This window comes from Microtus oregoni, unplaced genomic scaffold (genome assembly GCF_018167655.1).
Source record: "Microtus oregoni isolate MIOR12 unplaced genomic scaffold, Mior012 000000F_ref0000247, whole genome shotgun sequence".
In the NCBI taxonomy this organism is placed as follows: Eukaryota; Metazoa; Chordata; class Mammalia; order Rodentia; family Cricetidae; genus Microtus; species Microtus oregoni.
Genome location: NW_024543059.1, coordinates 9,984,475 through 9,997,384, shown reverse-complemented (window position 1 = coordinate 9,997,384; position 12,910 = coordinate 9,984,475). Strand labels below are relative to the sequence as shown.

The 12,910-nt window shown below is 42.4% G+C and overlaps 1 protein-coding gene across 2 annotated transcripts in view; it reads right to left on the bottom strand.

Annotated features, from left to right (window-relative positions):
- The window catches only part of Ctsc (cathepsin C), a 32,225-nt gene extending 27,849 nt beyond the window's left edge, over positions 1-4,376 (bottom strand). Inside the window, exons 1-2 of one of the 2 annotated variants that reach the window (XM_041652923.1) lie at positions 4,065-4,376; positions 1,743-1,894 (exon numbers count right to left, since the gene is read on the bottom strand). In XM_041652923.1, the coding sequence (XP_041508857.1) occupies positions 1,743-1,894; positions 4,065-4,236 (324 nt within the window). In that variant the 5' untranslated portion in view covers positions 4,237-4,376. The remainder of the gene's footprint in view (positions 1-1,742; positions 1,895-4,064) is intronic. The other variant, XM_041652915.1, reaches the window with a different exon arrangement.
- Between the last annotated feature and the right edge of the window lie 8,534 nt (positions 4,377-12,910).

The window sequence follows — 12,910 nt, the reverse complement described above, 5'->3', positions numbered from 1 at the left end:
TGAAGGCTAAGAACTTTGAAAGGAATGTACCTATACAAATGGTCTAAAAGCCAAATTTGATCTGAAGGCTAAAAACTTTGAAAGGTGTGTACCTATACAAATGGTCTAGAAGCTCCAGGCCCTGAACATGAGCTAGACCAGAACAGCAATAGACGTGTTAAAGTGGCCCAGGGAAAGACTATAAAGTTCAACAAAGAACTGCAGGCAACTAAAGAATTCTGAGAAGGGGAGAAAGTCTTCCTCAGGGAAGCTGATACCAAATAATGTAAAACAGACTGAGAAAGCTATACTTATATATTTAGGAACGTGTGTGTGTGTGTGTGTGTGTGTGTGTGTGTGTGTGTATACATATATACATACATACATTTATGGACATAGCAAGAAATAATGAAAATTAGAGACCATGAATTTGAAAAAGAGAAAGGAAGAGTGTATAGGAGGGTTTGGAGGGAGGAAACAGAAGGGGGAAATGATGTATATCAAAACAAACAAACAAACAAAAACCTAGGCCCATTCAAAGACACACTGAGAACTAATTCACACTGAATACACCCACCATGCAACCGAAACATGAGATTTAGATGCTGTTAGGATGGATTTTAGTGCAATGCTAGGAGATGTTCTTAAAAATAGTTAACAGCTAGTCATACTTGGGCTTGAGCTAATCAAATAGGCTCCAAGCTGACAGTTCCCAGACTGGTTCTTACTAGCTAGACAGTTACCAGAGAGAAAGTAAGCATTCTAGATCTCTTTCTTTCATTTATTTACTCTATTTATTTAAAGAGAAGTCTGCATTAAAATATTTCTGTAAGTTATTATTCCAAGAAATATGTTTGGCTCAGAAGACTATATCCTGATGATAAGTCATGTCACATGAGAAATCAAACTGCAAGGCCTATGCTGTCTGTTGCCACTTTTAAAGAATGCATTCCCCAGTTTCCCAGAAGTCTCTATAAACGCTCTCTCCTCACCAGATGCTCCAGCGGCTGCAAGGCCCCATGGAAAACTCTGTATATATATATTCCAAGTATAATGGGAAACAGCTGCTTCAGTTTCAATTTACTTGAATCCCTGAATATTAAGCCTATAGGAAAAGTTTCAACTCTTCCTAAAGAACACATGGGAGCCACAGAATCTAGAGAGCCCCACCCTTTGTACCCAGAGAGAGCTCCTACTAGAAGCAGGGCGTCTGAATACAGGCACTCACAGTGGCTCTTTACTAGTCCAAGAAATCAAACTCTTGCTCTGTCAGATAGCTTGTCTGTTGTTTTAATCAGCCCAAGGAGCATAATGACTTTTATGTATCCTCTCTCTCTCTAACCAAGTAAATTATTCACATTCGCATATGTAATACATTTTAATACTCCAATGAGTTCTTGAGGTCAGTCTCTCAAAGCCAGGAGGTCATGATTAGAAGGACAGCATCAATCCAGAAAATGAAATTCATCATCTCCTATCCTTCCTACAGGTTCACCGCAAAGCCAGTGGCTGAGGAAACATTGAAAACTAATAAAAACTTTCCCACAGTTAGATTATATGTATAAACAAAAGACTATACATTTTTAAACGTACAATCAAACTTACCCAAATTTTAATTTTGAAATGTCAATTTTACAATATCCAACTTGTCTTAGAAAACTAGCATCTATTCTGGTTCTGTTCTTGGTCTAAAAATAAGACTCCAGGAGGCCCCTAATCAGGAGACATTCTAGATAAGCAATGACTGGGAACGGTAAACTAACCTTGAAAAAGGCAAACCATTTGTAGTCATTCAGTATGATCTCGAAGCCTTGGTTGTAAATGAGGGTGAAATGCCCAGAATTGCCAAATTCATCATATGCCGTATCCAACTTCTTAAGGTGTACCACGACCTCCGTATTCTTTTCTCTTGGTTCTAAAGGAAATGAAACAGAAAACACACGGAAGTTGACTAAACACCTAGGGGAGTGCATTGCCTCAATAATTTCGAGGTTAAGGTATTTTCCTACCTTGAAACCCTAACTGGGATTCATGATCTATCTGGTTCATGAAAAAAAAATGGGCTTTGCTGGACACCCATAGCACAAACTCAGCAGTGGAGATATAGGCACAGGCAGGTTTCTAGGAGACTAGCCTGGACTACAGAGTGAGTTCTAGGCCATACAGGGTTACATAGTGAGATTCTTTCCAAAAAGACTTCTTCAAAAGTTTCAATTTTGCTTCCTCTGTATTGTGGTGGAGGGGTTTGGACAAGCCTATCAAGTGAGGCTTCCGAAGAATACAGAGCCGACCACTGTGCAACTAACTAAAGGCTGGAGAGATAGATCAACTGTTAAGGGTACTGACTGTTCTTCTGGAGGACTCAGGTTCAGTCCCCAGCATCCACATGGCAGTTCCAGAGTACCTGACACCTCATACAATCATGCATGAAGACAAAACACCAATGCACATAAGTAAACAAACAAGCAAAAAATAAGAATTGACAGGTAGGGGTGGCACAGAAGTCTTTAATCCCAGCACTCAGGAGGCAGACGCAGGCCTGGTCTACAAAGCAAGTTTCAGGGCAACCACGACCACGTAGAGAGACCCTGTCTTGAAAAACAAAAACAAAAAACAAACAACAACAAAAAGGTGTGCCTATGTGTTGTGACTCAGTAGTAGAATGTTAATCCAGCAAAGAATGGGGAGAGGGTACTGTTCAAAATTGCAGAAAGGAACAGGGGAAAGACAAAAACTACTGATTAAAAAAGGAAGACCATAGAAACAGAGCAGCTTTCAAATCCTAAGGATGAGTTCAACCTGTGAAGACAGAAAGCGATCTATTCAAGGAAATGACACGCCTCTCTCCTCAACCTCTGTAAAAAACTAACACCTCGGTCTGAATCCTTCCAAAGACTCAGAAAACACAAGGCTTATAATACGTATAACTAATTTGAACTGATAGGTAAAAAAGTTTAACTTTCATAAGAACAGGGAAGGGTGAGATTTTTGTGTGCCTTTAATTGTTGCTTAGGGGCAGAAGGAGGTTTGTAGGCAGAGAGGCTCCTAGAGAAGCATTCAGCTAAGAACATCTGCAGAGATCCACACTTTTGTTCCTTCATTCAGATCAACACCCTGGAGGAAGGCTATGCAAACTCCTTCTGTCTTATATCCACGCTTAAACTTGGAAAAGAAACAATAGTAGATACCGCTCAGGACTAGGCAAAGTCCCTAGTCACCTGGAATTAATTAAAATGAGTCTTTTTTTTTTGCTTCAGTTGGGGTGGGGACGGAGGTGGGGGTGACGGTGTGTGACAGCTTTTACTCTACTGACAAGGTGACTACAGCCCAGAGGTAACAGTTTGTGCAAGTCAAGCCTGACAGCGAAGACCAGAAGTGTCCCTTTTCTGTTCTAGTATCCTAGGGACAAGCAGTTAGTCTTGAAGCACGTGGAACGCCCCGGTGTTTTCTCACTGCAGACTCCCAGAGAGACTTCCCCGGGCGAGGCACCGTGCTTGGTTCCAGGCATATCCAAATACTGCAGGGTAAAGGTGACAAAAGAAACAGAAAGGGAAAAAAAAAAAGGTTTTGTATATCTCTTGCAGTCTTCAAACAGAACAACAACCTTAAGTATCAAGGAAAGAAGCAGGTAGCAGAGACTGAGTTTAAAATCGTTCCTTTCCCACAGTCTCGCGGTGGCGAGCGGGGGTTCCCAGATCCCCAAATAAAACAACTAACAACCCTAACAACAACGTGCTACGTTCTACCGAGTCTGAGGTCAACAGGGTTTTTAAAAACAAGAGCCTGCCAGACTGAAGTGGAAGATGAAGAAAGCAGGTCTCCACTTTCTTCTTAAGAAATCAACTGAACTCAGTTTTTTTTTTTAAATGCGAACTTTTCTCGAAAACACAAGTTGTGAGAAATTCAAGAAAGTTAAGTGCAAAGTTCTCAGCAGCTCCAATTCAACTTGGCGGCCCTGTCTCATCTGATCCCCCAAGGGACCGGTCTTCTGCTAACTTCCCAGTCACCCACAAACGCCGGACCCAAGACAGGGGACTCAGGGACAGAAAAGGACGACAAGGGGGGAATCCCGGGACGCGGCTTACCCATCACCGAGCAGTTAATGTCGCTTCGGGGACGTCTGGGGCCCACCTGGAAGACCCAGGTGCCCAGCAGGTCAGGGTAGGTGCAGTTGGCAGGTGTATCGGAGCGCACCGTGCACACTCCCAAGAGCACCAGCAACAGGGCGGTGCGCCCCAAGTAGAGCCAGGGACCCATGGCTGATGGCGCCCGGGAAGCCGAGAGCAGTGAAAGCAAGAAACGGAGCACAGAACGATGGGAGTCAGGCGACTCTAGCGGCACGCGCCTTAAAATACCCAAGAGCCCGGAAACCCTAAACTCAGGGGCGGGGTTACAGGGCACTGAGAACCGAACAAAGTTGGGGGGAGGAGCGGCGAGGCTGCGAGGACGGGGGGGGGGGGGGGGGGGGGAGCGGGGGGGGGGGGGGCTGGCGTGAGGGCGGGGTAGGGTGTGACTAGGTGAGGCCGGACTAGCTGGGAAGAGCTGGGTGGGTGGAAGGCGAGGTGGCCAGAGGAAATTAGAGATAGGGCGGGGTAGGGATGGGCACCACGTGTGTGTGTGTGTGGGGGGGGTGCGGAGGGAAGGAGGGAAGGAGAACCTCTGCCCTTCACCGGCTGAGGGCTCCGAGGGGTCTGGCCAGATTGCTGAGTTTTGTAATGCCAGTGTGATTGAAATAGAACCTAACCCGGGCTAAGACAGGGTTGACCTTAGGTCTACCGAGTGTAATTCTCTTTCCCTTGTTGTCCTTCTCTTAATCTTTGGTCCAGTTGCGTGCGGCTTTTTGTCGCCTGTGTAACAACTTTGCTTGCTAACCTCAGCCACTCGAGTTGTTTGAGAACTTCTTTTCCGTTGCCCAGCTCTACCTTTTTAAATCTTCTCGGTTTCGTTTGGTTTCCTCTCCGCCTATTTACCAGATTTCAATTGTAGTGCCTATTTGCAGTTTCGGTGCATCCGTTTTTGGTTTTCCCTCTTCTAGGACTGAACTGGGTGACAGGGTAGAGATGGTTACCAAGCGCTCAGCCGATCACGTTGCTCAAGCCCTTCTCTTTTCAGAATGAAAAGCAAGAGGTGGCTAAAGAGGAAGTAGCTAGTCCCCTATGTGCTGACAGCGGCAGTCTGAGCTCCCGTGTCAGGTTTTGACCCTCGTGACCTGATGGGAGAGTGGTTTTTGGAACCTTAGCTCCACTTTCAATCTTCTTGCCTACAACTGTTAGGTAGCAATCTTTAGAGAAGTCGCCTTCCCTTCTTGTGAGAACTGTTTCTGAGTTGCCTGGCTATAGTTGACTAGGCTCGTGTTCCTTCTGAGCTAACCTGAGGATAAGGTGGTGGACTAGGCAAACTTAATGTGCCTCTTGGACCAATTACGTTTGCTCATTTTTGTCCCATCTCACAGATCACAGATATTTGCATGTAGACTTTTTCCACTGAGGGAAGCAATATGAGGAAGCAAAGTGGTTGAAGAACAAACCGCTTCTGTCTCCAGATTCTACCTTAAAAACACGCAGGCTTGGCAGGAGCCTTTCATGGGAACTGAGGGGTGAAAGTGCTCTTTAATGTGAATTCAGCTACAAGAACTAAGTGGGGAGGGGCCAACACCGTCTACACTTCATAGGTCCTTAAAGGATTAACAATGACATTGTATAATTAAGGTAGCTTTTTTAAAGGCACCATTACATACTAACACTACTTTCCTAAATTTCTGCAAAATTTGCCATTGCTAAAACATTAAAAATTTTACTAAATGGTGCATAATCTTTTTTTTTGTTTGTTTGTTTTGGTTTTTTGAGACAGGGTTTCTCTGTGGCTTTGGAACCTGTCCTGGAACTAGCTCTGTAGACCAGGCTGGTCTCGAACTCACAGAGATCCGCCTGCCTCTGCCTCCCGAGTGCTGGGATTAAAGGCGTGCGCCACCACCGCCCGGCAATGGTGCATATCTTAGAGCTAAAAGTGAATCTGGGGATTTCTTTGAAGTGCATGATCAAATTAGAACATTTAGTTGTGAAAGAAATTTTAAGCAACTGTTCCGCAAAGACAAATAGAGATTGTGGGGGCTCTTTGGATTAATGAATTCATTCTGATATTAGAAAAAGGAGATTTAGAAAGTTGAATCACTTGTTAAATGCCATTGCAAATAAGCAGACAATGGGTATATGTTTCATGCCCCAAAGTGTAGTATATATTGAATAATGTGAGATAAAATGAGGTTCTAGGCAAAACACCCTTTGTCCCTGGGCTTCCACGATTATTGGGAGGTTTCCAGAGGCAGCCCTGCCTCGCATGGTTTTGGAAACGTAGTTCCAGGGCTAGCAAATGTTGACAATGTTGAGGTAAGTGCCAACAATGTGTGTTTTGTCAGTCTTTCAGAGGATAGGGCAGAGTTTGAGGTTTAGGGTGCATCTTCAGGGACTCTCTGAGACTCAAACCTGAAGTCTGGCTGTGACTCAGCTGTTGTAGATCTGTTATTGTCTTTTGGATTTTGTAAAATATATAATGTGTACATAATTATATCTCCTATTTCTATCTCACCCGGTTTTACAATGACTAAGTGAACCTCCAGCAGATATCTTCAGATATCCCGACGTTTATCACACTATATATTTTAAAACCATTTTTGTTGCATTTATGTATTTGTTTTGTGTAAGGAAGAAGTACACAGAAATTGGGGTAAGTTCCATCCTTTCACCTCATGGGTCCCAGGGCTCGAACTCGTGTATTCAGGCTTGTGGCAAGCGCTTTCACCCACTGAGCTGTCTCAAGAGTCTGTCACTATATATATTTTCATTAAATAACTTTTCCCTGCTCATTGGACTTCAAAATCCTAAGTATACTAAATAATTCTCGTCACACATTTAATCTCCAATTATTTGTTAAAAGAATGAATAATATAATGATATTTGGCATGATGCTTCTATATCCCCTGTCTTGTGAATAAATGTGAAAAGCATGGTACTGGACTTCACATCAAAATAAAAGACCTTAGAGGCAGAAGGAACACTGGGCATGTCAATTCTAGACATGGGATTTGATATTACAAATACTTCTGGCATTGATGATGATCATCATAACTTCTATTTAGTATGTTGTATTTTACCAAGGCAATATACCAACTTATCTAATAAATAATACCTGGGCAATAAACATATACCACCCTATTTAATAGGTATGGCATAATTTTAGAAGGTAACTATTATGTACTTTGACCTTATCTTAGTAAATTAGAGGTTCAAAAGACTTACTTGAGACTAATGTCTATAGAAGAAAAAGTGAGAAGGGAACATGTATAGAGAGAGCCAAGAAAGGTAGATAAAGAAGGAAGAACAAAGAATTAAGAAAAAGAAGCAAGGAGTTTGGGTACCCCAAATGCCCATAGAAAAAAGTAGCTAGGGCAGAAATGGTCAACCCTTAACATGAGAGCTGTACTTTCAGTGGTTGACCTGATTAAGATGCTGAGGTGGATGCTGGAGTCTTGCATAGCAGGTGCTTTGGAAAGGAAAAGAAATTAGTGGGGCCCCTCTGGTGACCCCGGTGGGTGGGAATATTTGTGTTCCAAAGTATCCTCAGAAGGAAAAGAGAGACAGTAGTTTGTGGGGTCTTATAATGTCCTGTCTGAGTTTATTCCTTTGTTTCTATATACAATGTGCTAGACAGCGGTCAAAACTCCCCTTATCCTGCTTCATTCGTGGGGTTCATCCTCGTGATGAGATTGACTTTTGTACAGGACTTCATGCTTTTCCACCATAGGACGGTACTAATTCTGTACATGAAGCTTTTTTTTTTATTTTTTATTTTTTTTTTTTTTTTTTTTTTTTTTTTTGGTTTTTCGAGACAGGGTTTCTCTGTGGTTTTGGAGCCTATCCTGGAACTAGCTCTTGTAGACCAGGCTGGTCTCGAACTCACAGAGATCCGCCTGCCTCTGCCTCCCGAGTGCTGGGATTAAAGGCGTGCGCCACCACCGCCTGGCCCTGTACATGAAGCTTTATCCCAGCCCTCAGTCAATATCCTCCCGTTCATTTCCTTAACTAAACGAGTTAAAGAAAGGAAGGCAGGAAGAGAAGCCAGAAGGAATGGTCACCTGATTCCAGGCTGTCTTCATAAAGATACCTAGTTAGCTAATTGCACTGTTACATTTTTCCCCACTGTCTTTCTTCTCACAGCTCAGAGCACCTTTGCTTGACACTTTTTGTGTGATATGATCTCACTATGGACTCTTGGGTGTCCTGGAACTCAAACTCACTGAGCAAACCAGGACAGCCCTCTATTCATACAGATTGCCTGTCTCTGCTTCCCAAGTTCAAGAATCACATGAGTGTCACCATGATCAGCTAGCTTCATGAAGGATATAAAGACTCCAAAGTGAAGTTTATCCTACTACGAAAGAAAAGTAATTTTAAAAGAAAAAGTATTTATTTAATAATATTGGTAATAAGATGGGCTAGAACTGGACGTGCAGGGCATCAATTCCCAGAATGTCCTTACTGGAGGCCAGAAGAGAGTTCTGACTTCTGGGTCTTCACTATCTTCAACATGAACACTGCTGCCTAGGGCCTGCACTAAACGACCTGACTAAGTGATACTGGCTGAAACCTAGAAAAGGCACCTGAATCCTGGTTGGGCCAACTGGACTGATCACCTCATCCCCCTCCCTAGGTCTCACCCCACTTCCTGCCATAAGCCATTGAAAAGCCCTCAAACTAGCAGCTCACTGATACTCTGTTTCCTGGGAACCACATACTTCCATCTCCCTTGCTCTCACATATGAATCTACAATAAACTCCTCTCTCAACTCCATCATTTGTGGTTCACGAATTTCATTCTTTCCATTAGCAAGACAAGAACTGGCTGAGGGCAGTTTTTATGGCCTTGGAGCTTTCAGAATCCTGGCCCCACCTGCCCCCTCCATCCTCTAAAGCAAAGATCCTCTCCAGTTCTGAGAGAAGCTGTCAGGTTTTCAAAGCCATTGTAGTATCCTCCTATAAATAACAAAACACTGAGGGTGACAGCTGACATGCCTTTTTCTAAACCAGTCTTATGCCTCCTCACAGCAGAGATAAACCCTGAGGCATGTGCACTGAGTGAGGTGGGCAAACGCCAGAGAGGATATCCATAAAAACCCAGATCATCTAGGCTGACGACTCTGAATGGTCTTTTACTACAATGAAGAGACATGGTAAATACAAGGTAGACTAGGTTGTTGCCCTGTTAACATGATTAATATAGTATGTTGCAGTAATTACTGATTTCTAATAACTAGAAGTCTCACCCTCTAAAATAATAATTAAAGAAGGAATGCAGTGTGTTGACCACAGTGTTGCAGATACAGAGAGAGTCAGAGCCCTCGAGAGGCGGAGACTAAAGGACCAAGAGACCAGAGCCACCTTGGGCGCAAATCAGACAGACCTTATCTCAGAAAGCAAAAGAAGGTAGACATTGACTGCTGCTACTAAATAGCCTGTACTATATGGTTCATTATTCACGTTGTTGTGTGATTGGCAGCAGTGGTTATTTCTTTTACACCCCCATAAACACATGAATAATATATTCTTAAGAACAACTTAGCTAGAATAACGTTCTACCTGACATCCTGTCAGGTTCAGCTGTCTCAAAAATGTGTGGCCTTGCTCACCAGATAGTAGGGATGAGCGAGCAGAGAGTGGTTGTAGGAACACAACATGAATCTGGCAGAGCCTGGAAGACTACTGAAAATGTGCTCCCCACTAGCTGTGGGCCATTGTCTTCATTTTTAAATATCAAATATGGGAATACTCTAGTTTTATTCAGATTATGAATAAAAATAATAGAACATCCTAGAATTTGATGGAATCCTGAGTTTATGACATTAGAAAGAATTACTCTTCATACTTTAATAGCTAATTGGCATGTATATAATATACCCTTGTTTCTTTCAACTTGAGGGTAAGCTCTCAGATTTTACTACTTCTGGGGATAGAAAAGGAAACAGGAGGTTAGAAAGGTTAGTGACTTTTCTGTGGGTGCCCTGATGGCAACTGTAACCCAAACAACCAAGCAAAGACTTCGGGTCTTAAATTCGAATGTTTGAATGGAGCTGATGGTGAATGCAGTCAAATACGGAAGGGAGAGAAACAGGTTTTACACGTGAACTGTCCAGACTGGAAGCCTATGAGCTGTGAATTGCCCAGCTAATCTCTGCTCTACAACCCCACTCCCACTTCATTAGCGACTTGCATTGCGTCAGGCCAGGCTTTGGGAGCAACAATTTAGAGGAGCATTTATTCCACCACAGGTGAAATTTTCTCGTAGGCCACAGAACAGGAATAGCCTTCTGGAGCAAACTTGATAACCTCAATGTCTGTACCCTCCTGGAATCAGCATCTACCCCTGCAATTTGCCCAATGTACCATCATCTCTTCTTTCTGCTACCCGCAGCAACTATCCTCTAGTTTCACATTCTTTTCTTTGGACTGATGCACAAGATAGAATCCTAGTGTCTGTCCTGCTGTGTCCGGCTCCTGTCCCTGCCTGTCAGCAGTGTATCCTAGGAATCCTCACCATTGTGCTTTCTTTCCCTTATCAAGTAACCTCCCTGCTTATCACACCTCACTCAGTGGTATTTTTATCCTTTGTGGTGAAATCCTACGAGCCCTGTGTGATTGGCCTCTTGTGTTCTTTACTCCGCAGATTGCTCACTGTTCAAGAAACATTTGACCTTCAAGCTGTCCAGATTCCTTTTCTCTTTATGGCCTTTGTGGCTTCTAACCTCTCTGCCTGAAAGACTTCAGCATTTTCTTAATGACTGCTCATTGCACGACTTGGGAAATTCTTTCTTGTAAATACTCTACCTCCTCAGAGGTTCCTCCCGAACAGTAGTGCTTAAAGAGTACTGCTGGCCAACTTTATTACTTTGTCTATTTCTAAATATTTCTTAAAGCTATATGTAATTAATCTTTCTGCTGTCCTGGAACAGAAGCACCAAGCACCCGAGGCTTGGTAGTCTCATCAATAGGAGATTTAATCAATGCGTATTATTAAATGTTGAAAAAATATCCCACTTTATTCTCCAGCGTTAAGATGAGCAAGTTTCACTGGGTGAACACTTGCATTAGTGGATGATGAACTTGGTATTTCTTACGTTGTTTTGGTCACTTTCAGACACATTCATCCAGCAGAAGAAAGAAGTTGTAAAAGTTGAACCCAACTATTTAAGAAGTAACTTAACCTGCTTGAAACAACTTAAAAACACATATTGGGCAACAGGAAGACTAAAATATGTATCATCATTTTATTTTCAGAGCTTTGCAGTTCCTTTTTTGTTATAGGCCCTGCCAGGAGGAAAAGGTAACTTCAACAAAGAGAGTTCTGAAGCAACACAACTATGTCTTGCCAAGAAGAGAGCAGAACCAAGGCAGCTGCTGCCCTAAGGTGGCAGGGGTGAAGGTCAAGACTGTCCGTATCTCCAAGAGGAGGACGTTCTGTCCTTTTCAGAATCAGACACCCTCCTCAATTAATGACAGGGTGAATTGAAGCATTTAGTGTGCATAAAAAATGAAATGACCCAGAGATTTATGTGTTCCTCCTCTACCTTCTTAAGGTGAATGGGTGGGTGGGTAGATAAGATAGATAGATAGATAGATAGATAGATAGATAGATAGATAGATAGATATGGCTTGGGCTTGGGATGTGGCTTAGGCAGTCAAGGGCTTACCATGTAAACCTAAGCTCCTGTGCTCTACCCCACACCCCTTCTCGTGGAGAAAGTCAGGAGCAGTGGTGCCTGCAGTTATTACAGCACTGGACAGGCACAGACAGGAAGTTCCCTGGGCTACATAGGCCAGTCAACCTAGTCAAATGGGTGAGCTTCAGGCTCAGTGAGAGATCCTGAGGTTTTGAATAAATTGTTATGATTGTTATGTGAAATATTTAGAACAACACCACCATAGATTATACATTGGAAGCAATATTTTTTTGATAATAAACACATACACATACATACATACATACACACACACACACACACACACACACACACACACACAGATATTTTGGGTTATGTCCATTAAATGGTAACATGCTCAACACCTTTCTCCTCAATCTTATTTTCATTCATTTTTATTAATTAATTGTTTTTCAGCCTGATCACAGTTTCCTTCACTCCCTTCTCTCCTCCCAGTCCTCCCCTCATCTTCCCTTCTCCCTCTCCATTATTTTCAGTCTTAATAGAAAGCTTTCATTCTATAAACTGTATTAAAGAGATCGTCAAGCAATTGAATTACTTACAGCCTTTACTTGCTGAGTCATCCTGTCAGCCCAAGGTACTTTTATTCCTGCAGAAAGACAGCAGGACTGATAGAGACCAACAGGATCTCTACCCAGAACAACCCTAGCAAGGCCCACTACCTCCAGTGGGTTCAGAGGTTTCTAGCAGCCTCGCCAGGCTCCTGATGAAAACCTCCTCTTTCTGAGTTGTTTTAAATGTAAATATTTTAGATTTTTAAAAATTCTTTGAGCAATTTCCGATACGTATTTATTTAATTTTAGCCTTGTGCTTCTACATCATCTGAGGTCCTGTTTATATGTGGTATAATGCAGAATTTACTTTGTTAAAAACCCTACTGTCCTTCTAAATTTAATTGCCAAATTTAAATATATTAAATTCCTCAGTACATGGGAAGCATTTAGTTTTGTTTTGTTTTGCTGTTCAAGTGAAAAGTAAGTTCATTTAATGCTTTCATAAGTTTTTCAGACATTTCCATCTTTGTGAATTTTAGGATCTCTACTTTTATTTTTTTTTCAGAATAGTTAACGTGTTCAAAATGCCACATTTTTTAGCTAACTAACTACTCTCTCTCTCTCTCTCTCTCTCTCTCTCTCTCTAATGAAGCATTCAGTACAACTC